General features: G+C 46.6%; 1 protein-coding gene across 3 annotated transcripts; it reads right to left on the bottom strand.

The window, feature by feature from the left end:
* Positions 1 to 713: 713 nt before the first annotated feature.
* IFT22 (intraflagellar transport 22) lies at positions 714 to 9,975 on the bottom strand. Of its 3 annotated transcripts, none has more exons than XM_058711078.1 (6): positions 9,845 to 9,956; positions 9,021 to 9,220; positions 5,900 to 5,976; positions 5,695 to 5,784; positions 4,986 to 5,188; positions 714 to 4,327 (listed from the first exon to the last, which is right to left on the bottom strand). In XM_058711078.1, exons 5-6 carry the CDS (start codon positions 5,161 to 5,163, stop codon positions 4,179 to 4,181), a joined length of 327 nt encoding a protein of 108 aa, XP_058567061.1. In that variant the 5' UTR covers positions 5,164 to 5,188; positions 5,695 to 5,784; positions 5,900 to 5,976; positions 9,021 to 9,220; positions 9,845 to 9,956; the 3' UTR covers positions 714 to 4,178. The 3 variants fall into 3 exon arrangements, with proteins under 3 accessions (XP_058567061.1, XP_058567063.1, XP_058567060.1); XM_058711080.1 differs by having other exon boundaries at positions 9,021 to 9,216; positions 9,845 to 9,949; XM_058711077.1 differs by lacking the exon at positions 9,021 to 9,220 and having other exon boundaries at positions 9,845 to 9,975.
* Positions 9,976 to 25,060: the final 15,085 nt, after the last annotated feature.

The following is a 25,060-nucleotide window of genomic DNA, read 5'->3' on the forward strand; positions in this document are numbered from 1 at the left end:
TGTCCCTGTTCTGCTTAGGGCTCTTCAGCAGCTAATAGAATCAAGTCCGGGTCCATGCTCCTTGACCGACATATATATTTGACCTAACTTACTGTCTTACGCTAGCTTCCTCATACGTAAGAACCATTCTTTTTAGGGGGCGCCTGGGTGGCTCAGTCTGTTGAGCCTCCAATTCTTGATTTGAGTTCAGGTCATGATCCCAGGATCATAGGATCGAGTCCCGTGTGGGGGCCTGCTTAACATTCTCTCTCTCCTTCTGCCCCTCTCCCCTGCTCGCGCTCTCTCTCTCTCTCTCTCTCTCTCTCTCTCAAAAAAAGGACCATTCTATTTAGATTGTTCATCTCATTTGTGATTGATACCTTAAACCATTGTCACTGCTTTTTTTTAAAGTTTGTATATTTATTTTGAGAGAGAGAGAGGGAGAGAGGAATCCCAAGCAGGCTCTGAGCTGTTAGCCTGGAGCTGGATGCAGGGTTCTAACCCACGAACCCTTAGGTCATTACCTGAGCCGAAACCGAGAGTTGGAGGTTTAACAGACTGAGCCACCCAGGCACCCTGTCACTTTTTTTTTTTTTTAATGCAAAGCACAACTTCCTGCTTTTAACCGTTGCACCCCCAAAAAGGGCGCTAAATTCCAAGTGTAGTTGGATTTGCAAAATATTCTTGAAATGTACTTGAAATAGGTTTCTATAAGTAGAAACCAAGTCACTAAATACTTTGATAAAATCAGAATTTTATTCCTCTGGACAAAATATTTCATTACATGATATGGGTAACACACACGTGGGTGTTTTCCAGGCCTCGTAAAGTCACACAAAAGAGGGAAAAAAGGATAGTTCTGTATAAACTCCACAAAACTCCAGTTAGACAAAATGCAACACAGGTGAGTTATTTTTATTTTACATAGCACTTTGAACGTCTGAAAACTAAAATTATGCTCCCATCCAAAGACCTGCTTAAGTGTGAGGTAAATCTGCACTGAGGCTTTAGAGGAAGGAGGCATACTTTTTAAAGCTATCAGGAGGCCTAGATACGAATGAACCGTAGAGTGCAGGAAGACAGATGAGGTGTTGCTCACATCAAAGCACGGAGAACTTTCCTTTTGAAGTGGGAATACTTGGCAGACACAACATTTCCATTGGCTTTTAACTTTGGTAGGAAGAATGGCCAGTATCATAAATGTAGAGAATTATTTAACTGATAAAGCAGTTTCGAAGTCACATCAAAAACATGTAATCTGTTACCGTTTCAAAAGCAGAGGAGTTTCCTCCCTCCTCGCTAATTTAATTCCTTTGGATTTGGTTTTTAAAACGGGATCCTTCATTTGTTGCTTGAGGAAAGAATACATCTGTTGAGAAAGTATCAGCCAAGGCCAAGATAGTCCCAACCATCAGGTGGGGAAGGCTAAAGTCAAGACCTAGAAGACATAGTTCAGCATAATTTTCTTAAGTGGTACAAACAGATACTTTTTTAATGGGTATCTTTTTTTTTTTTTTTTTAAACTCTTGTACGTCTTCGGTTGCCGGCAAATCTCTACTCTTTGTTCTAACAATTTCGCCTACCCTTTGGATACAAGGGTCTTCTGCCGTTCCACAAAAAGTATACTGATCTCCAGCAGCTTCCCTGAGCAATTTCCAGATGTGGACACTCAGGGTGTGATAGGAGTGACTCACGCATAGCCTTCTTTGCAAGCTACAGCTTCAGTACTATCCCATCGTTGACTGGTGTCAGGAAATCTAAGGCTAAGTTCTCTCTGCAACATACTTGCAAGCCACTTTCTGGGTGCCTGGGCTTCAAGAAAGGTTATTTGCCCTGGAGTGCTGTGCTTGTGGCTTCACTAGGTTGTCTCGGGGGTGACATCCTCTCCCTTGTTCACTGGTGGACTCATCTGTCCCGTTACCATGGGACAGGGGAGAGAGCAGGGGCGTGGGCGGGGTCCAGCTCTGTCCCTGTCCCTAACTTGCTGGGTCACCTCGGACTGGTCATTTGTCATCTCCCCTTACTCCCCACAAGCCTGCTCCTCTTCCGTTAATGCCGCAGCGAGCAGCATCTGGGGCGGGCTGAATTATGGCCCCCGAAGATCTCGGGTCCCAGTCCCTGGGACACATGCTGTTTCATGACATCTTCGCAGATGTGATTAAGTGAGGGATCTTTAGGTGGGCACTTCATGCAATTATAAGTGTCCTTATAACGAAGCGGCAGAGGGAGGCTTGAGTCAGATACAGAGAGGTATGTTCCGTGGGCCATGCCAGTCGTGCACTTGACAGGAGACGGCCGGGAGGGTGGCCAGTGACATGCTGACAGAGGTCAGGAAGGCAACCAGAGGACGCGCCCCAATAGTAGCACAAACACTGTCCGGACACCCTGACACTGCAAGGAAATGGACTAGAACCTTGAATTGATTAAATATTTATCCCAGAGACTGAACTAACCTGGAAACTTAGAATCAACTGTTTTTCTATGTCTTGTGATCTAAAAAAAACAGTTGATTCTCATTCTCCACGGCCCTTACATTCTGTAAAGTCACCATGCACACTGGGTTAGGGAATACCGAACCATCGCTTCTGGGTAAATACAGGGTTGTGTTCCTGTGCACCTCTGACCACACTTTCATCAGCCATCAACACGTAACCTTGTTTTATGGATGCTTCTGTTTACATTTCTTTTTACTTTATTTTTTATTCAAAAAATTTTTTGATGTTATTTTTTGAAACAGAAAGCACAAGCTGTGGAGGGGTAGAGAGGGAGACAGGAACCGAGGCGGGCTCCCCGCTGACAGCAGACAGCCCGATGCGGGGCTTGAACTCACGAGCGATGAGATCACAACCTCAGCTGAGGTCAGCCGCTTAGCTGACTGAGCCACCCAGGCGCCCCTATTATTTTTTATTTCAGAGAGAAAGAGAGTGTGAGAGCATGTGAGCAGGGGAGGGGGCGGAGGGACAGAGAGAATCTCAACCAGGCTCCGTGCTCAGCGTGGAGCCCAATGTGGGGCTTGATCCCACCACTCCGCAATCGTGACCTGAACGGAAATCAAGAGTCGGGCGCTCAACTGACTGCTCCGCCCAGGCGCCCCTGGACGCTTCTGTTTAAAGACACCTTATTTAATATGTGTTGTTGATTCACTGAACTTACAGCCGACAGCGCTATAACTCATGCTGGAATGAGGCTCATCTAAAGTACTTGTTTCGTCTGTAAGGCACATCGCAGCCTTTCTACGCTTAGGAACACCAGCCAGTGCTTCAGCACCACGTCCGGGGGTCATTTTAAACAGCGAAACCACTCACGAAAAGCACACAAATGTGAAAATATGGCGCTAAACAGGCTGTGACAGGGACACCCGTTTACAGCATGACAGCTGAAACAAGAAGGCAGAGCGTGGCCTTGATCAGCCTCCACTGGAAACGCGTGTGCCTGGGGGTCAGATTTTTTGCCACTCTGAATAATGGTGAAAGCGCTTTGAGTGTTGGTCCGGGGGTTACAAATACATTTCAGCCAGTAGGCAATCTGCAAATGCAGAACCCATGAATGAGGATCAACTGTACCTTTCTCTGGCCTCAAGTGTGGTCCAGGTCTCCCCATTATCTAGGAGGATGGGAGCGTGGGCTTTAGACCAATTACAGAAAATCCAGAATCCGTAACTTTCCCCCATATCTAAGGTGCAGTACTTAATTTCTGAACTCAACCTCGCCACTATCTAGAGGAACAGAATGGCAGTTCCACGAGGGTGGAGATTTTTATGTTTTGTTCAAGCTGTACGTGGTCGGCGGCTAGAACAGTGTAACATGACAAGTCGGTATTTGTTGAGTGAATTAAGGAACGAAAATCCCATTCAAACCAACACACACGAACGAAACTACTATTGTATCGTTTGGCTCGGACAGTTATAATTCCTCTTGACGTCTAGGAAGAGGAAAGAAAGACACCTCAGCTTTCCGGCTCTTGGAGAGATCTGGGGCAAAGGAATCAGCATTCGACAATAGGATTTTCTCAACCGAACGGAGGATAGAGAACGAACGGTAGGAGTCAACTCCCTGGTAGACCGGTACCTTAGAGCAGACAAGGAAAAGCTCTTCTACGGCCACGGGGAGGACACATCAATAGCTGGACGAGATTCTAGATGTGCACTGGGAAATGAGCTGACCCCATCTGCAACGCGGAAGAGTGTGGATGAAGGCTGGTCACGTGATGATCGACATCTCCTCCCGGTCTCTGGTTTCAGACACTGAATTGACTATGCTCTTTAAATACTTTATGAACTCCACCCTGAGCTCTTCAGGGTCATCCTCCAGGTTCGAGTGCACCAGCTTCAGCTTGTTCAAGGGGGGTGCTTAAGGAGGAAACAATGTAATTAGGCATGAGCTTTGAACCAGGGGCCGTTTCTAGCTCCCGCTGACCCGAGTCTTAACAGGAGCCAATTTGTTTAACTTTCTAGGGTCCAAAAATAAAGGTGGGTTTTGCCTGCCATGATTTAACAGATGAAGGTTCTACCGATGCACTCACCATAGTGCTTGGCATATAACAGGTGCTCAATAAATAATGCCACCACACTGCCACCTGGCGTCCACTTCCAGGTCCCCTTTGTTCTTACACCAGAAAGGAAGAGATTTCTGAATATTGCGAGTCATTTTCCATGAGCATTTTGTCACCTCTGTAATGGTGTGTGTTACATGCTAACGGGAGTTTTTCTGGAGAAAAGACCAGTCAGGAAAGAATGTCCCTAGTAGTACTGATGAGTGGCTAAAACCAGGTTTCCCCCCTGTTGGTGTCTGCCTGCTTTTAAAGTGTCTCTTTCCTGGCCTGGATGCTATGACGGACAGATCGTCTAAGCTGGGGATGCCAATTTACATGGTAGGAAAAACAAATGCCTAGGGCACATCAGGTACTCAATAATTGCACGTAGCAGCTGGTTTCAAAGACCCAGAACAATATACAAGTGACCAGAACATTCAAGACAAGAGCGGGAAAGAGAATTCCAGCCTCCTTACACAAAGACAGGTTTCCTTTATCACTTCCGGAGCCTGGTTTGTGGTGTGCGATCAACAGACACTGAGTGTCCTGTAGGAGCTGCTGCTGGACGAAGCAGGAATACCACATGTCGATTTCCTTCAGGTGGCTTGGGGTGTCGGCATTGAAGACGATCACCACCCCGTGGGAATCCTTCATCAGGGCTGGCCAGCAAGACTCGAACCTGCAAGGCAAGCACTGGATTCAGAGCGGATGTTAGGTGCTTCTGGTTTCTACCTGTGGGACTTTAAAAATAATGTCTTGGGCGCCTGGGTGGCTCAGTCGGTTAAGCGCCCCACTTTGGATCAGGTCACGATCTCGCGGTTCATGAGTCTGAGCCCCACGTGGGGCTCTGTGCTGACAGCTCACAGCCTGGAGCCCGCTTTGGGTTCCGTGTCTCCCTCTCTCTCTGCCCCTCCCCTGCTCACGCTCTCTCTCTCTCTCTCAAAGATAAGTAAACATCAAAAAAATTTATAAAAATAACGTCTTCGTGTTAATTGACAGATGACTTCTCATTGTGTCATAACCCGATCCTTAAAGTTCTCAAGAGCGGTGCCCATCACCAAATAATCGATCAAGCCCCTAATACATGCTAGGGAGTGTGCTGGGCCCGGGTCCAGGGTGCTTGGCGGGCAGCTGGGTTTTGAGCCATTTGATGAAGCAAACCCTCTTCAAAGGAAACGTACGTACTTGGGGTCACCGCCACAATCCCATAGCTCAAATTCACACGCCGTGCCTTTGTCGTCGCTGGTGACGTGCGGGTTCTCAAATTCCAGGATCCTAAGAAATAAAAACAGAGGCAGCATCTCTACTTTGGGCACGTTATACTTGTGGGATGCCACCGTCACCCAGAGAAGCGGGGGGCCCTCGGGGAGACAGATCTGTCGGGGCTCACCTTACTCCCTGGGTCGGATTGTATTCGGTGATGTCAGAAGATTCTGTCAGGAAGTTGGCCAAAACGGTTTTTCCACTCTGTGGAAGTGAAAATGATAAAAGGGCTGTGCTGAAGGGCAGGAAAGTAACCACAAGCGAGCCTCCAGTAGCCGGCTTGGAACCGGGCGTGGTGGCCGCCACGGATTGCCACGGCAGAGGGCTCTCTCTGCTTGGGGGGAGCTCGCTGCCTTACTGTACGTGGTGGGCACGGCCTGCCCCGGGACCCGGGGTGCATGGGGTTCTAATGCCGTCTCTGCCGCTGGGTGACCTTACCCACACTGACGTCCCTGGCTGGCTCTCCGTTAACTTGTCTGAGAACAGAAGGGAATTGTTAGCGTGAGTCTGTCTGCTGCCACGTTCCTCTCTGCATCAAGAAACCTCCCCTGAGGCCCAGAAAGGGGAAGGGAGTTCCTCAAGGTCACAGAGAAGTTCAAAGGCAGAGCTGGGTCCCTCAGTGGCTGGCCGTGCCACACCGTCACACAGGGCCGTTCCTCTGTTCCTCCTTCTAGATGATACAAGTCCCACACGTGGCTAGTAACAAAACAGCCCTCCGGGGCCCTCCGCCCCAAACACCCATCCGTCTGTCCGCTCCATTCCCTCCCCAAAGGTAATGACTATGATCCGTCTTCAGGTATTTTCTATACATTTGTGCCATCCGTTTAACAAATATTGTATATGCTCGGATATAAGACAAGGGGTTTTTCTTCCCCCCAAATTATTCCTCAGAAGGGAATCTCTTACACTTGAGTCCTTGTAAAAATCTCTGAAATTAGGCCCTGCTCTCTCGGTTGTTTTATTTTGAACAATTGCTTGGCTAGAACAATTTCAATCAATGCCAGTTTGGGGGGCTTGTAGAAGTCACTTGAAAGAATCAGAAAAAGATGAGGGCTTCATACGGTGTTAGTAATTTTTCCCGAGCATGCAGCCTCACAAATTAAATGTCACTTAAAAATAACACAGTTGAGTGGTTATGTTTGGGGAGATTACGAATGTTTATCTATAGGATGAACACATGAAGCAAATGGCCCAATGTTGTAGGAATGGCTCTTCGGGCTGGAGTACATTTCCAGGAACAGGGTCATACACAGATTCAAAAAGTCCTTATATCCTAAACTACTCAGATGATGGGCTTTGGGATGTGTTTTAAAAGTGGCTCTGGTCATAAAATTAACTTGGGTGTCCAAGGTGCAGGAGAAGGGCTTGAATTTTAAAACTGTGTTGTGAGGCACGAGGGGCACCTGGGTGGCTCAGTTGGTTAAGCATCCAACTCTTGGTTTCGGCTCAGCTCTATCTCATGGTTCATGAGTTCGAGCCCCAAGTGGGGCTCTGCGCTTGGGATTCTCTCTCTCTCTCTGCCCCTTCCCTGCTCATGTGAATGCTCTCTCTCTCTCGCTCTCTCTCAAAATGAATAAATAAAACTTAAAAAAGAAAAAGCTATCATGAAAGGCAAGTATGGAATAAAACAGCATTTCCAAATTAATATGTATCTTAATGTTCCTTTAAATGTATACATAAGACATTATAAAGGTGTATTGATATATTTCGTCTATGTCCTTAAAGTGTATATACACGTTAGCCAAAACCAACTGATTGAGGGGAAGGATTCTTCTGGGAAAATGAAGAAGCTGCCTGTTTGGTATGTAAGGTATTTTTAAGTGTCTATCCTGCCAGGTGCTGTTGTAACACATACGATAAAATAGTCCTAAGTACTAGAATAAAAATCAAACAGGATGGTGCCCCTGAGTGGCTCAATTAGGTGTCCGACTCTTGGTTTCAGTTCAGGGCATGATCTTGAGGTTCGTGGGTTTGAGCCCTGCATCAGGCTCCATGCCGGCAGCATGGAGCCTGCCTAGGATTCTCTCTCACTCCCTCTCTCTCTCTGCCCCTCCCTGCTTGCTCTCTCAATTTGAAAAAAAATTTAAAAATCGGGGCATCTGGGTGGCTCAGTCGGTTGAGCGTCCGACTTCAGCTCAGGTCATGATCTCACGGTTTCCAAGTTTGAGCCCCGCATTGGGCTCTGTGATGACAGTTCAGAGCCTGGAGCCTGTTTCGGATTCTCTCTCTCTCTCTCTCTCTCTCTGCCCCTCCTCTGCTCAGGTTGTCTCTCTCTCTCTCAAAAATAAATAAACACTAGGGGCGCCTGGGTGGCGCAGTCGGTTAAGCGTCCGACTTCAGCCAGGTCATGATCTCACGGTCCGTGAGTTCGAGCCCCGCGTCAGGCTCTGGGCTGACGGCTCGGAGCCTGGAGCCTGTTTCCGATTCTGTGTCTCCCTCTCTTTCTGCCCCTCCCCCGTTCATGCTCTGTCTCTCTCTGTCCCAAAAATAAATAAAAAACGTTGAAAAAAAAAATAAATAAATAAACACTAAAAAAAATTTTAAAAAAATCAAACAGGATAACGTCATAGGGACTTTGGGTGGTCAGGGAAGGCTGAATGGGTATTTTTTGAGAGAGAGAGAGAGAGAGAGAGAGAGACAGAGTGTGAGCAGGGCAGGAGCAGAATGAGAGGGAGACACAGAATCTGAAGCAGGCTCCAGCCTCTGAGCTGTCAGCACAGAGCCCGACGCGGGGCTCGAACTCATGGACCGTGAGATCATGACCTGAGCCGAAGTCGGACGCTTAACCAACTGAGCCACCCAGGTGCCTCAAGCTATGCACACTGAAACAAATTTTTTTTTTTCTTTTGGTTTATTTTTGAGAGGGAGAGAGAGTGCGAGCAGGGGAGAGGCAGAGAGAGAGGGAGACAGAATCTGAAGCAGGCTCCAGGCTCCAGCTGACAGCTCAGAGCCTGACGGGACCAGGAGATCATGACCTGAGCAGAAGTCCAATGCTTACCCGATTGGTCCACCCAGGTGCCCTGCAAGCTACTGCACATTTTAAAGTTAATCACTGGACTGCCAAAGAAGCTGTTATCAATGCCCCATCAACGAATCCTAAAGTACTCATTTCCTTACAAGCATCCTCATGCTTCATGTTCCCAGTGTTCTAACCTTTTTGCATCCACTCTGATGGGCAAATGAGGGTCATCTTCTTGTTTTAATTTGTGTTCTTGTTAACTGTAGGCTGAATAGCTTCTTCTGCTTACTGGCCAGTTGTACTCATGTGCACAGACTCTGCTCGGTTTTCTGTTGAGTTCTCTTTACTGATTTGGAGACTTCCCTTGTGCTTGCGACCTATTCTTTCTTTGTAATGTATTTTGCAGATGTTTTCCCCAGGCTCAACTTCGCTGTCATTTCTTTTAAGGCTTCCTCAGTTTTGTGTTGTGCTTGAGGCGACTTTCCCTGTCTCAAGATGCATACCACATCTCTCCGTATATGCACATACTACAGTGATTCTCAACGCGGGGTCCCTGGACCAACAGCGTCAGTAAAAGGCAGATTCTGAGACCCCTCCCACACCCACTGAATCAAAACCCTAGGGCAGGACTGGCACGTTGTGTTTTTCACAAGTCCTCCAGGCCAATCGCGATGCGTGCAGGAGATGGAGACTATTCACTGGCCATTTCCACGTTGTTGTTGTTTTCCACACTTAGCTTTAGTCCAAGGGACTCTATTCCTGTGTATGACGTCCACACGTAGATTTAATTCCCACTACCACCACCATACACACTGAGAGCGAACACAGTCTGCTTTTCTTGTCCCACAGGTATGGTCATTAGGGCCAGCCTCACGGGCAAAGGAGAGTCGTGGAACCTAGACCCGGCTTCCAAAACGCCACTCACGACTTTCAGGCCTCACGAAAACCGGGTCAAGGTCTGGGGGCGCCAAGTTCCCGCTGAGGCCAGCGGCGCACACCGGGCGGGCGCGGGGGGACGAGGTTCCCGCCTCCTGGGGGGCTCCTGGCGCCAGGCACAGCCCCGGGTCGCCCCCGCCCGGGCCCCGCCCGCCGCCCCCGCCGGCCGGGCCTCACCTCGCAGGGCCCCACGAACAGGATCTTGGCCTTCAGCATCGCGGTCGGCCGGAGCCCTCCCCGGCGCGGAGGAGCGGAAGCCGCCGCGCCGCTTGGCTGCCTTCGTTTCCACGGCGACGGGAGCGGCCCGCGGGGGCCGACGGGAGTGGGCGGGGCCGCGGCGCTCGGGGCCGGCCGCGCGAAGGGCTAGTTGATGGGCTCCCGCCGGGGGCCTGGCGGCCGCGGCTTCGGGCCACAGGTGGGCGTGCAAGGCTAGCCAGGAGGGTGGCAGGGAAGCGAAAGACTCGGATCCAGATTCGCTTCTGAGCCGGGGGGACTGCAGAGCTCGCACGTCCCGCCTCTCTCTTTATAGGGAGGGAACTGATTGCACGTCCTGATGTGTGTTCCTCCCTGGGACCCCGCGAACTCAGGCTGGCCATGTAGCTGGTGAGCTGGGGTTGGGACCAGGCCTTCCCATGCCTTTATCACTCTGGCATGATACTGCCCACATTGTGATCACGGCCCTGGCCCAATCTAGAAAAGGTCCGAGAAAAAACGAGTCTCTGGTCTCTGAATTGATTCACCAACTCACCGTCCTTTGGGTGATCTGGGAGAAAGCAGGACCATGGCGGGCGTAGTTCAGTGTCAGTGCAGATGTCTGGACGCCCTGCTGCAAAGTTCAGTCATTAGATGAGCCTTAAATTGCGGAGCCGGTCCAGAAGTTCAGGTGAGGCCATGAAATTAAGTGTCTATGTGTCCAGAGTGCCGATTCCAAATTTGGTAGCCCGAAAAAGGGCTGGCGTGACAAACATACCAAAAATAAACCCAACACCGCCTCTTTAACTTATAGTAGGATAGTACACAGTGTTTTTATTACAAAGAACTGCTGAGTGGTGTAAGGTCGACTGCATCTCAGTTGCAGGATGCCGTGAATTGATTGTTTCATTGATTAAACAAAGAACTTTTGAATGCCTACTTCATACCAGGCACTCTCCCAGGTACTGGGGATGTGCCTGTACCCCTTGAAGCTTTCATTCCAGTGGAATAGACGGACATTAAAGAAGCGAGAAAATAAATTACATACTCTCAGGCAGAGACAAGTTTAGTTAGTGATAACTGAATAAAAATAAATCACTAAAGAGTTAAAGACTGTCAAGGAACCAATTTTGGATGGAGTGGTCGAGGCAAGATCTTGCTCCAGAGCTGACATTAAAGCACAAAGCTGAGTGAAGGGGGGGACTCAAGCCAACCGTGCGAAAGGTCTCAGGGAAGAGCATGCCAGCACAACAGCAAGGGCAAAGACGCTGAGGCAGAAATGAACTTGGCATGTACCAAGAACAGCCCAGAGGGTCTATGAGGCTGGTGCAGGAAGAACGATACAGAATGGTAGGGTATGCGTTGGAGAGATCGTGTAAGGCCTTGGGAATTTCTTTTAAAAACAGGTGATGAGAAGCTTGTGCCAGAAATTGTATCTGGCTACATGCAATAGAAACTCTATCACAGCAATTTGATCAAGTCATGAATTTATGTATTTTTTCTCATGTAACAAGAAGTCTAGGGATGGCCATTCAAAGGCTGATGCAGCGGTTCAAGGAGCAAGATCCCTTTTCCCTTCCTGTCCTGACATCTTTGACATGGCTGCTCTATCTTTGGGTACTCGCTTTCCAGGCAGAAACAAAGGAAAACAGGGCCAAAAGATGTATGGCATTATCCTCTCCCTTTTTCTCAGGAAAACAGTCGCTTTCTTAGAATCCCTATCAAGTCTCATTGGTTAGAACTGAATCACATGGCCTCCCCAACTGCAAGGGAATCTGGGGAATGTAGATTTCTAGCCTTGCCCATTACTTTCTCCAAGAAGCAGGGGTAGAGGAAGGGAAGGTTGACATTGGCTAGGAAACGGGCTAGTTGAAAAGTCAGTATGGAGGGTTTTGAGCAGGGGATTGGCCTGATCTGATTTATGATTTTAAAAGTGATCAGCCGCTGCTGAGCAGCTGGAACAAAGGGGACAAAAGTGGACCTACAGATGCCAGCTTGGAGGGTATCGTGCAGCTTGAGAGAGGGATGCTGGTGGCCGCAGTTGAAGCTAGATCAGGGACTCATTGTGAAGGTGGAGCCCGTAGGAGTTGCTGATGAATCACGTGCCCAGTGTGAGGGAAAGAGGAGGTAAGGACGACTCCCAGGACGTTGACTTATATGGTTTTGTGAACGTTTTGCCATTTCCAGACTTGAGAAGGCTGGGGGAGGAACAGGGTTAGGGGTGGAAGATAAAGAATCCTGTTTTGCTTACGTTAGCGATGAGATGCCTGTCTGACGTTAAGGGTGAAATGGGATAAGATTCTGTACCTGATGGGGGAGGTCAGGACTATAAACTGGAGAAGATATCAGTCAGCTGTATGAGGTGGCATTGCAGGCACGGACTAGACGGGAACGAGTAAGGATAACTATAGGCAGAGTAGATAAGGGCAGACAGAGAGTGTCTCGGGACACTGCTATTTAGAGGAGACTCTGGCGAAGAAGGCTGCCAACAGCCAGAGAAGTACGAGGAAAACTAGCAGCGTATGGCATCATGCAAGCCGACCGAGGACAGTGTTGCAAGAGAGCAGGTGACCGTTTGGGTCACACGCTTCTACGAGATCCAGTGAGGTCAAGTAAGGAGAAGACAGGATCGACCATCAGATATTTCAGGTGAAGTGGAGGTCATTGGTCACTTTCAAAAAAAATACTTACAACTTACTGTCTTTGAATATGATTTTTTTAAGCTATTTATTTTGAGAGAGAGAGGAGAGGAGGGGCAGAGAGAGGGAGAGAATCCAAGGCAAGCTCCATGCTGTCAGCACAGAGCCCGTTGTAGGGCTGGAACTCATGAAGCATGAGATCGTGACCTGAGCTGAAATCAAGAGTCAGACACGTAACTGACTGAGCCACCCAGGTGCCCCTGATTTATTTATTTTTTAATGTTTCTTTATTTTGAGAGAGAGAGTGCAAGCAGGGGAGGAGCAGAGAGAGAGAGAGACACAGAATCCCCAGCAGGCTCTGCACTGTCGGCACGGAGCCCATCGTGGGGCTGGGTCTCATAAACTGCGAGATCATGACCTGAGCCGAGATCAAGAGTCGGACGATTAGTCAGCTGAGCCACCCAGGCACCCCTTCACTTAAAATCTTTAAACATATGTCCACACGTATATGTACTTTCGTAAAAATGGCTAAATATGATCATGCACTTACTCTCTTTTGGTGCAATCTCTCTCTCTCTCTCTCTCTCTCTTTTTCCTTTGGCTTGGCGCCCTCACCTCACCCTTGACCTCTCCTCTTCCCTCTTTATCGCTTGTAGTCTTTGTTCCAGTGAAGAGATAATGAGTAAACTCCCAGCAAGGAGTTTACTCCTTGATAACAACCTGGAGTGCATCCTTCGATATTTTTCTTCACGCATTTTTAAAATCCCATTCAGCATAGCTCTATCTGCAGATTGGTCTCTAACAGGTTGCTAAAACATGGCTATCCCAATTTTGGCTGAGGCTGTAAAGGCTGACAATAGGTGTTAAGTGTGCTCCGGATTTTCGTCCATTTCTATAGAACCTAGCACATCACCTGGAGATTATCGAAGAGCTGAGAAAGAGAGAGAGAGAGAGAGAGAGAGAGAGAAAGAGAGACGGAGGGAGGGAAAATTTCTTAGGAGAGCATGCCGTTTGTTCACCTTGGTCAAGTGACAGATGGGACTTCACAGAACCTGTGTCCCCTGGAATCAGGGTGTGAGGAGCCATGGAAAGATCTGGTCCAAGGCAAGAGGGTAGGGAAAGAAAGAGGATGCATCGGGACTTGCAAAGGAGACAGGAGACTTTCCTAGGGACCTGAGGTGGGAAAGAGTTGACCTTGAGTCATTTTGGATCTTGCCTGTGAGAACCCCCTGGGAGGTGGACTACTGGATGCCTGGAGGGAAGACACAGTCAGACTGGTCATGTCCCAGGAACCCCCCCAAAACTCTCCAGTGGGACACACATTAGCATGAGGCACCTGCTACTTCCAGAGGGCACCCACGCTGGATTGTATCTTACTGTTGTTACCTGGGATTGACCGAAAAGTTCTGGGAAGTGCCTGAGATTTCATCGAAGGGGATGGGAAGAATTAACTAGTCTAAGGAGAGGGTTTGAAGGAAACAACTGTGAAAAAGAATAAAGTTGTTTGAATAAATAAGCATATCAAGTTCAGTTCATTTGATGAACACACACACACGTGCACACACACACACACACAGTATTTGGGAGGGCATTGTTTTACAAAAATGGGATCACATCCTCAGTAGTATTCCGTATTTTATTTTCTTCATTCAACAATACCATACAGAAATTGCCCAAAGTCATTTGTTGTAGTTCTATTTTTAAAGGTTGTAGGCTGTTTCATGGCCTGAATTTATCAGTTATTCCGATGTTTTCTTAATGATGGACATTCAACATGGTTCCAGTTTAAGGACACTAAAAACATTGCTGCAATAATGATTTTGAATGTATGGCCTTACAGACTGGTACTCTCACTTCTATGGAATCTATGGAACAGAAAGGATTGCAGGGTTAAAGGATATGTGTATTTGTTTATTTATTTATTTATTGAGAGGGAGAGGGAGAGAGGGAGAGAGAGAGAGAGAGGGAGACAGAGAGACGACCCTGGGATCATGAGCTGAGCTGAAATCAAAGTTGGATGCTCCGCCAACTGAGCCACCCAGGCACCCCAGATACGTGTACTTTATTTTATTTTTTAATTTAATTTAATTTATTTCTTTTAAACGTTTATTTACTTATATTGTGGGGGAGGGGCAGAGAGTGAGGATCCCAAGCAGGCTCCACTGGTTGGATTGGAGAAGCCAGACATGGGACTCAAACCTATGAACCATGAGATCATGGCCTGAGCTGAAATCAAGAGTCGGATGCTTAACTGACTGAGCCACCTAGGCTCCCCAGGATATGTGTATTTTATTTTATTTTATTTTTTTTTATTTATTTATTTATTTTTTAAAATTTTTTTTTAACGTTTATTTATTTTTGAGACAGAGAGAGACAGAGCATGAATGGGGGAGGGTCAGAGAGAGGGAGACACAGAATCTGAAACAGGCTCCGGGCTCTGAGCTGTCAGCACAGGGGCCCGATGCGGGGCTCGAACTCACGGACCGCGAGATCGTGACCTGAGCCGAAGTCGGCGCTCAATCGACTGAGCCACCCAGGCGCCCCGGATATGTGTATTTTAAATAGTAATAGCTCTTGCCAGATTACCTGGCCACTTGGTTGGTTTAGTGCTTGATGTTCCAACAGCACTCATTTTTGTCAATAATATGTATTGTCATGAGAGTTGGTAATCTTGACAAATGGCCCCAGTGGAGTGATGAGGAAGAAAATAGGACTGGAGTAGGTTAGAAAGAGAATTGGATGTCCAATGGTTATCATCATGATGTAACAAAACGTAGTGGCTTAAAATAATAAACATTTATATCTCACAATTTCTGTGGGTCCAAATCTGGGCCTGACCCAGTAGTCCCTCTGTCTTGGGATTTCTCACTGGGCTTCATTCAAGATGGTGGCCAGGGCCGCAGCCTCCTCAAGGCTTGATGGGGGTGTGGGTAGAGATTTACTTCCAAGATCAGCTATTTGGCTATTGGCAGGATCCAGTTCCTGTGGACTGTTGGTCTGAGAGCCTCAATTCCTTGTTGGCTATTGGCCAGAGACCTCCCTCCCTTACCTGTTATGTGGGCCTCTCCACAGGGTGGCTTATAATATGGCAGCTGGCTTCTCTGAGAGTGAGCAAGTGAGAGAACAAGAGAGGGTGAGCAAGGGGGAAGCCACAGTCTCTTTGTAACCTAAGCCTATAACTGATAGCCCATCACCTTTGCTGTATTCTGTTCTTTAGAAGCAAATCACTAGGTCCAGCCCACACTCGAACGGAAGGAATTATGTAAGGGCATGAATACCAAGATGTGTGTATCATCTGGGGCCATCTTAGAGGCTGCCTGTGGCAAGAGGTGACTATGAGATGCTGATTCTAAAACACCATCCACTTAATGATAGCTTTCCGAAAGAAATCCCTGCCATCTTAAATGTATTGACTGATTACAAGGTACTTTGTGCCTTCCTGTAAAGGCAGTCTAGATGCTTTGGATACTGTTTCTTTCACTGTGGAATAAAGTAAAAAGCTCAAAAAATAGAAAATCATTTGCCCGAAGATACCAGGGAAAGAACAGACTAGTGAAGAATTCCCAGGATCAGAGGAGGATGAAGGCCCATGGAGATGAGCCCCATGTTTGGGGCTGGACTTCCCCTCACTGTGTTTACGTTTTCAGAGGGGACAGCCAAGCAGCTGAAAGGCTGAACAATAGAACTTCCTGGGACTTGCGGCCATGGAATGAAGGCTAAGTTCTGCCAGGTGAAACGGGGCACTGATGAACCTCCCCCCATTTGGGGGTCAACCCCAGGATCAAGACAAAGTGGGAGTAGGCGAGTCCAGACAGGGATGTTGGCTTGGCTTCAGATGGTCATAATACTTGTGTTTATGTGAAGGTGACCCAGAAGTGCTAGTGTCCCAGGTACCTGGGAGAAGGAAACAGAGATCCTTTCTGGAGGAAGATACATCATCCTGGGCCGTGAATTATTTATACAGTTTTGGGCTTACCATGTCCAGCACGTAATAAAGATACTCAGACACATGAAAGACAAAGTGACACGGAAAGCAAAACCATAAGCAACAAATAATAGAAACATACCAAGAAGGAGCTCAGATTATTGAATTATCAGATACAGATTTTCTATGTTTAGACTAGGAAATAAAACATTAGAGTTTTTAAGTAAAAAATAAGATTTAAGTAAAATTGGGATGCCTGGGTGGCTCAGTTCGTTAAGCGTCCAGCTTCGGCTCAGGTTGTGATCTTGGTGTTCATGGATTCAAGCCCCTCATTGGGCTCTGTGCTGACGGCTCGGAGCCTGGAGCCTGCTTCGGATTCTGTGTCTCCCTCTCTCTCTGCCTCTTGCCCACTCGCACTCTGTCTCTCTCTCTGTCTTTCTTTTTTTTTTTTTTTTTTAAAACTTTTTTTCAACGTTTTTTATTTATTTTTGGGACAGAGAGAGACAGAACATGAACAGGGGAGGGGCAGAGAGAGAGGGAGACACAGAATCGGAAACAGGCTCCAGGCTCCGAGCCATCAGCCCAGAGCCTGACGCGGGGCTCGAACTCACGGACCGCGAGATCGTGACCTGAGCTGAAGTCGGACGCTTAACCGACTGCGCCACCCAGGCGCCCCTCTCTGTCTTTCAAAAATAAATAAATATTTTAAAAAATCGGAAGATTAAATGAGATCAAAGTAAGAGTGAACAGTTTAGGAGAAAACCCGAAACTATACAATTATATCTTTGTATTTATGTATACTCATGGATAAAGAAAACACGTAGACATTCTAGAACTGAAACAAATAGAAAAACAAAGGTTAAAAATGAGTTTAACAGTAAATTGGAAAGGCTAAAGAGAGAATTAGTGACAAAGGAGATGGGTGAGAGAAAAGTATCCAGACTGAAGCACAGAGAGAAAAAAACTATGGAGAAACCGGAAAAGAGGATAAAAATACGGAGGATTCAGTGAAAGGCTGTGACATCCTTTTAGTTGGAGCCTCAGAAGGAGAGGAGAGAAAGAATGGGCAGAGGTATATTTGAAGAGCTCATGGCTGAGATTTTTCTAAAACTGATGGAAGACATGACGCCACAGATTAAAGAAGCCCGCCTAACATCCAAGCAGGATAAATCAAAAAGAAAACTGTAGGTTGGCATGAACCAAGTACAACCTCTGAAAACCAAATTCAAGGAGAAGATTTCACAAGTAGCCAGAGACGGGCACCTGGATGGCTCAGTCGGCTCAGTGACCAGCTTCGGCTCAGGTCATGATCTCATGGTTCATGTGTTCAAGCGGTGCATCGGACTCCGTGCTGACAGCTTGGAGTCTGGAGCCTGCTTTGCGTTCTGTGTCTCCCTGTCTCTCTCTTGGCCCCTCCCCCACTCATGCTCTGTGTCTCTCTGTCTTTCAAAAATAAATACATGTTAAAAAAAAATAAATAAATAAAAGTAGCTGGAGAAAAGAGACACATTGTCTTCAAAAATGCAGTCCTCAGACTCTTAGCTTTCTCAGCAGAAACATTGGAAGCCAGACGACGAAAGAATGATTAATCTTTAAAGCACAGAAGGGAAACAACAGCCAGATTAGAGATCTACATGTAGCAAAAATATCCTTTAAGAATGAAGTGAAATAGGGGCGCCTGGATGGCTCAGTCAGTTGAGCGTCTGGCTTCGGCTCAGGTCATGATCTCGGGGCCCGTGAGTTTGAGCCCTGCGTCGGACTCTGTGCTGACAGCTCAGAGCCTGGAGCCTGCTTCGGATTCTGTGTCTCCCTCTCTCTCTGCCCCTCCCTCACTTGCACTCTCTCTCTCTCAAAAATAAATAAGCAAAAAACAAACAAAAAGAATGAAGTGAAATAAATACAGTTTCAAATAAACAAAATAAGAGCGTTGGTCATTATCCCTGCTCTAAGGGAAATAATAAAGAATGTCTTTTAGGCAGGAAGAAAATGACCTAGGTAGAAGTTTGGACATAAACAAACATCAGGGAGAATGGTAAATAGCTAGATAAACTTTACTGACTATATTGGGGTGCCTGGGTGGCTCGGTCAGTTGAGCGTCCGACCTTGGCTCTGGTTGTGATCTCACAGTTCATGGGTTCAAGCCCCACATGGGGCTCTGTGCTGTCAGCCCATCAGCACGGAGCCTGCTTTGGATCCTCTGCCCTCCTCTCTCTCTGCCTCTCTCCTGCTCATGCCCTCTCTCTCTCAAAAAAGAAATAAAACATTAAAAAAAAAGTCCTGTCATTTACAATAAGTAAATAAATAAATAAATACTGACTGTATAATATAAAAATGATAATGTCTTATTGGAAAAAAATGTCTTATTGGGTCTAAAAATACATATTATATTTCATATTCAGATTTATATGCTATATAAACAAATGTGTTATATCATGTATAAGTATATACATGATATATATTATTTATATTGAGAGAGAGCAAGAGAGCAGGGGAGGGCAGAGAGAATCTCAAGCAGGGGGAGGAGCCCAATGCAGGTCTTGAACTCACCCAGGAGCCCCGGGGTTGAAGTGTTCTAAATGCCTTGCAATATTTAGGAAAAGAGTAAGGATCCCAGCTAACTTTAGACTTTGGTAAGTCAAGAATGCATGCTTTCATATACAGGGTAACTATTCAAAGGATTATGAAAGAGTGTATAGTTTACAAGCTAAGAGAAGTGAAAACATAGCATATCCAAAAATAGTTGTTAACCCCAATATGACATGGCTTCTTGAAATGTTAATGTCCACTGATCAGTGATGCTGCCTAAAATGCCAGGTGCAGGGCTCCTTAGCCTGTGACACTGGACAAGCCTTGCTTGAAAGCCTCGCATCAATCGGTTTCCGCCTGCCCATCCAGTCTCATTCCCATCCGCCTCTCTTGTGGCATCTTCCCTCCCTCTTCTCCTGTCCCTTAAGACTTCTGTGCTGTTTCTCGGCCTGTTGTCCAACTCCTTTTGGCCCCTTTGAATGCCCCAGGATGCCTCTGGCCATAATTAACTTTGTGTATCCGCCATTTTCAAAATGTACAGATTACGTGCTTGAATTCTTGGTTTGGCGTTCTGAAGGAGGAGGAGGAGGGATGCATTCTCAGTTGCTAAAAAATGAAGGCGGAGTGGAAAGAATTTGGATGGAGGGACTTTGTATTTTGGTTGGGAATTAATTTGACTGAAATAACAAAACTCTTACAGTGACAAGAAGGTCTGGAGGTTGACAGTCTAGGGGGGGGCTTGGCAGCCCAAAAATGGCCTCAGGCACCAGCTTCTTTCCCCCTTTTTTCTCTGCTGTCTGTAAGTTTAATTTACCTCATAGTCACAAGGTAGCTGCTGTGCCTCCAGGCATCACACCTGCAATTAAGGAAGGACTAAGGAACAACAAATACTTTACCTTAAAATCTGTCCTTTTTTTTTTTTTTTAAATAGCCTCCACACCAATGTGGGGTTTGAACTCACAACCCTGAGATCAAGAGTTGCATGCTCTAAGGTCTGAGCCAGCCAGGCACTCCCTTCTACAGTCTGTCCTTTAAAAAACAAAACAGTATTATTTAGTTGATTAGTAAATTTAAGTGTAAATTTAAACAAAACATATATTAAAGTGTACCTATTTTAAGTATCTTCTAATTTTGAAAAACGTGTAGACCTAAGACACAGAGTATTTCCATCCCCCACGAAGTTCCCTCACGTTCCTTTGTGGTCAACTCCCTCCCGCCCCTGGCCCCAGGACACCTCTGTTGTACCTTCTGTCACTAGATATTAGTGTTGCCAGTTGTAGAATGTCATATAAATAGAATCACACAATATTTACTCTTTTGTGTCTGGCTTCCTTCACTCGGTAATTATTTTTGGTATTTAGACATGTTGTGTGTATCAGTATTTTATTCCTTTTTTATTGCTGAGTCATAGTCCACATGTGAATATACGATCATTTATCTGTCCACCTGTTGATGGTCACGCGGGTTGGGCAGTCTATAGCTTTGGGGCTATGATAAACACAACTGCTAGAAATAAAGCTTTGTGTGGACATATTTTCATTTCTCTTGGGTAAATACCTAGGAGTGGAATTGCTGGGTCATGTGACTATCTATCTACATCTGTATGTATCGGTGCAAATCCCTGCATCTATATCTCTATATCGCACACACGCACGCACACACACACGCACACACTCACACACTCCTGGTTCCTGATTTCCTATTTTATTCACTTGGTTATAATCTATCGCCATCACTGTTTATTTATTTGATGCTTAAATAGTCCTTGATTTGGCCATTGGGAGGCCCCTCAGGCTGGTTTCTGTGTCCTTTTGAAATCTTTCTTTCTAGGAGCTCTTTACTTTGTGACATTGTCACATGTTCCCAGGTGTTTTTTGTTTGTTTGTTTGTTTGTTTTTGAAGTTTATTTATTTATTTTGAGAGAGAGTGCAAACAGGGGAGGGGCAGAGAGAGAGGGAGACAGAGGATGTGACGCGGGCTCCGTGCTGACAGCAGAGAGCCCGATGCTGGACTCGAACTCACAAACCATGAGATCAAGACCTGAACCAAAGCCAGACGCTAAACGGAGTGAGTCACCCAGGCGCCACCCAGGTGGTAATTTTATTAGGATCACTTCATAACCATCAAATAGTATACACATTCTTTTGTATTTATTTTAAAAATTAAAAGTTTCAAAAGTCCAAGGAACCTCAAAAAGCATTGTTCCTTTCACACCTGGAAAAATTGGTAAGGGGGGCACCTCGGCAGCCTCAGCACAGAGCCTGATGTGGGGCTCGAACTCACGAACTGCAAGACTGCAACCTGGTCTGAAGTTGGATGTTCAACTGACTAAGCCACCCTGGTGCCCCGACCCCTGCTTTTTTGAGCATGAAACATATACTTAGATCTCTGGCTGGGGCTTTGGAAGATTGGTGCCAGATACTTGCCTTCTAGAAGTCAATCTGCCTAGTCCCTGCCCACAGGCAGTTCCTAGTCTAGACAGGGAGACCAACCCTGTATAGTGCTTTCCGCCTTGTCAAGTGCTTTCTCATCTATAATCTCATTATGTTATGTTATGTTTATGTTATGTTATGTTATGTTATGTTATGTTATGTTATGTTATGTTATGTTAACTTATTTTTCTGAGAGAGGGAGTGTATGCAGGAGAAAGGGGCAGAGGGAGAGAGGGAGAGAGAGAGAGAGAGAGAGAGAGAGAGAGAGAGAGAAAATCTTAAGCAGGTTCCATGCCCAGCATGGAGCCCAACATGGGGCTCGATCCCGTGGCCGTGAGATCACGACCCCAGCCAAAATCAAGAGTCAGATGCTCAACCAATGGAGCCACCCAGGCGCCCTTACCCTATAAATATTTAAGTTAATGAATGTTCCCTTACACTTGCCTTGGGGCTTTCGTTTTTGTTTCCAGGTGAGAGAAATAAAAAATGTGACTGCTTTACGTTTCTTGGATATACGCACTGTATAAATTTGGGATTATTATTACTGTGGATTATTGAAATACTTTGCTTTATGACTTTCCTTTTAATTAGAAGAGGTTGACCTCAGATGGCTTAATACCCAGCCTTCGGTTCTGAAGGGAGCAATATGCCACTGGCAGGGCCAGGACTGGATGATCTAAGAGTAATTTCTCTCCCGACTCTGTGACTTGATGCAATAAAATCTCTCCCTTGAAAAAACGTAAAGAAACACGTTTGACATATTTCAAATCCTTTCTATAAATTGTTGAAAAGATTTAATATAGCCGCTAGTCATAAAATCTTTAATTTGAGTTGACCTTCCCTGGTCACAATTCTTACACATGCAGTTTTTATTACTGGAGAATGAGTGGTAGATTTCTTGTTATTCAAGGGAATAAAAATGCCCTTCAATCACCCGCTCATGCAACACAGAGACCCGGACGTACTGAGTTCAACTCTCAGAGATAGGAGCGATCACGGATCAGAGATAGGATTACCACGGTGTGTAACCTGGAAATTTTCTGTTCTCTATTATTGTAGGCCTCTCTTATTATTATTGTTATTTTAAAGCTCTAGCCAGGGATGAAGTTCAGCAAGTTTGGTTTAGGGCAGAATCAATAAGGTAAAACTTATTTTTCATCGATTCCCATTAGAAAGCCTGAGCTATGCTCTAACATAAAAAAAAAATTTTTTTCCCCCCAGTGAATCGAAGATAAAACTTTTGGCAAAAACAACGAAACAGGGATGTGGCTTTACCCAGGATCCTCTGTCTTCATTCGGTGACGTGCTGCACGCAGGCTTTGGAGAGGTGGTCGTGTGGTAGAGAAAGTGCTGATTCTGGAGTAAGGTAGAATTTGAAATTAGCTCAGTGATCTTAAGAAAATCACGTATAGGGGCGCCTGGGTGGCGCAGTCGGTTAAGCGTCCGACTTCAGCCAGGTCACGATCTCGCGGTCCGTGAGTTCGAGCCCCGCGTCGGGCTCTGGGCTGATGGCTCAGAGCCTGGAGCCTGTTTCCGATTCTGTGTCTCCCTCTCTCTCTGCCCCTCCCCCGTTCATGCTCTGTCTCTCTGTCCCAAAAATAAATAATAAAACGTTGAAAAAAAATTAAAAAAAAAAAAAAAAAAAAAAAAAAAAAGAAAATCACGTATAAAGTGTGCCTGGGTGGCTCTGTCGGTTAAGCGTCGGACGTCGGCTCAGGTCATGATCTCGCCGTTCGTGAGTTCGAGCCCCGCGTCGAGCTCTGTGCTGACAGCTCAGAGTCTGGAACCTGCTTCGGATTTGGGTCTCCCTCTCTCTGCCCATCTCCCACTGTCTCTGTGTCACCCTCTCAAAAATAAATACACATTAAAAAAAAAGAAGAAGAAAGGAAAAGAAAATCACTTCTACTCTTGGGTCAGGTGGAAGCCCGTATCCAAAATGGCCCCTGTGCTCCTCACCTCCTGGTACATAAGCTCTTGTGTGGTCCCCTCTTGCCCTGAATAGGGCTGACCTGTGTAACCAGTTATGGAGGGACGTGTGACTTCTGAGGCTGGGTCATCCAAAGACATTGTAGCTGCTGCCTTCGACCCTCTTTGGTCAATCACTCTGGGGTGAACCCACTGCCATGTCTTGAGGACATGGACGGTCCCGTAGAGTCCCATGCGGGGGAAAAACTGCCTCCTGCCTACACACTGGCATCCACTGACAGCCATGTGAGTGAGCCATCTTGGAAGCGGGTCCACCAAGTCTAGGCAAGCCTTCAGATGTGCAGCCCCGGGGCCAACATCTTGACTACAATCTCATGAGAGATCCTGAGCCAGAACCGCCCAGCTTTTTTTTTTTTTTTTAAAATTTTTTTTTTCAACTTTTTTTTATTTATTTATTTTTGGGACAGAGAGACAGAGCATGAACGGGGGAGGGGCAGAGAGAGAGAGAGACACAGAATCGGAAACAGGCCCCAGGCTCCGAGCCATCAGCCCAGAGCCCGACGCGGGGCTCGAACTCACGGAGCGCGAGATCGTGACCTGGCTGAAGTCGGACGCCCAACCGACTGCGCCACCCAGGCGCCCCAGAACCGCCCAGCTTTGCCCACGTTCCTGACCCATAGAAGCTGTATGGGAGAGCAATCATTTACTGTCTCTGTAAGTTGCTAAGTTTGGTGGGGAATCTGTTATGGGTAGCGATAGGTGACTAACACAGAGCCTTAGTCTCCCCCTCACTGGAATGGGGCGCACACCAATCCTGTACGGTTGTTAACAGGATGGAACGAGATGAGACGTACAAACAATCGGTGTAATTCTTGGCACACAGTAGGCGGGTGACTTTCAGCGGCTGCCACCAGTGTAGACTCTCAGGTCTTCGTGACACTTTTGTGATGTTTTGGACTGGCCCTCTTCATGCCCCTGATCACAGGGGTTTGCCCACTATGCCGAGTGTACCTTTGGAGCACTAAAACTTTGTGGTCTTCCCTTTTTTTTTTTGGTAAGGAAGGATCACTGAGATGTTTACGCTATCAGAGATGCATGGATGCTTCTAACACACCATGTATTCCCGCCCTAACTTCTTTATAGATAACTATTTCACTCCTGCTAAATTTAGCTCCTTTCCTGCTTTTTCGACTTAGTTTGCTCCGAATTCTGTACAGTATGTTATAATTTCTTAAAATGAAGGCTGCTGGATGTGCATACAGCAGCTGCAAATGCCAACGGCCTTTACCACTTAACGGGGCCTTCCTTTCTATGCCTTCCACACTGTGTTTACGTTCAAGAACAAATCAGATCATGGAGGCGTGTGACACTGTAGGGGACGATGACTGGGGATGACAGTGACTCACCGGTGGACCCCTGAAAACATTAAAAAAACACTTTTTAAAAAAATTTTCAACATTTATTCATTTTTGAGAGACAGAGTGCAGACAGAGGAGGGGCAGACAGAGAGGGAGACACGGAATCCGAAGCAGGCTCCAGGCTCTGAGCTGTCAGCACAGAGCCTGACGCGGGGCTCCGACTCACGAGTAGTGAGATGATCGAGTAGTGAGATCATGAGCTGAGCCAAAGTCGGACACTCAACCGACCGAGTCACCCAGGTGTTCCACACCCGTGGGCCCTTTAGAAGATCTGCTTGTGGCCTGTGCAAACGTTATACACTCATGGAAAGACTTACTTTCCTAACGCAGCTTCA

This window comes from Neofelis nebulosa, chromosome 18, assembly GCF_028018385.1.
Source record: "Neofelis nebulosa isolate mNeoNeb1 chromosome 18, mNeoNeb1.pri, whole genome shotgun sequence".
Classification (NCBI taxonomy): domain Eukaryota; kingdom Metazoa; phylum Chordata; class Mammalia; order Carnivora; family Felidae; genus Neofelis; species Neofelis nebulosa.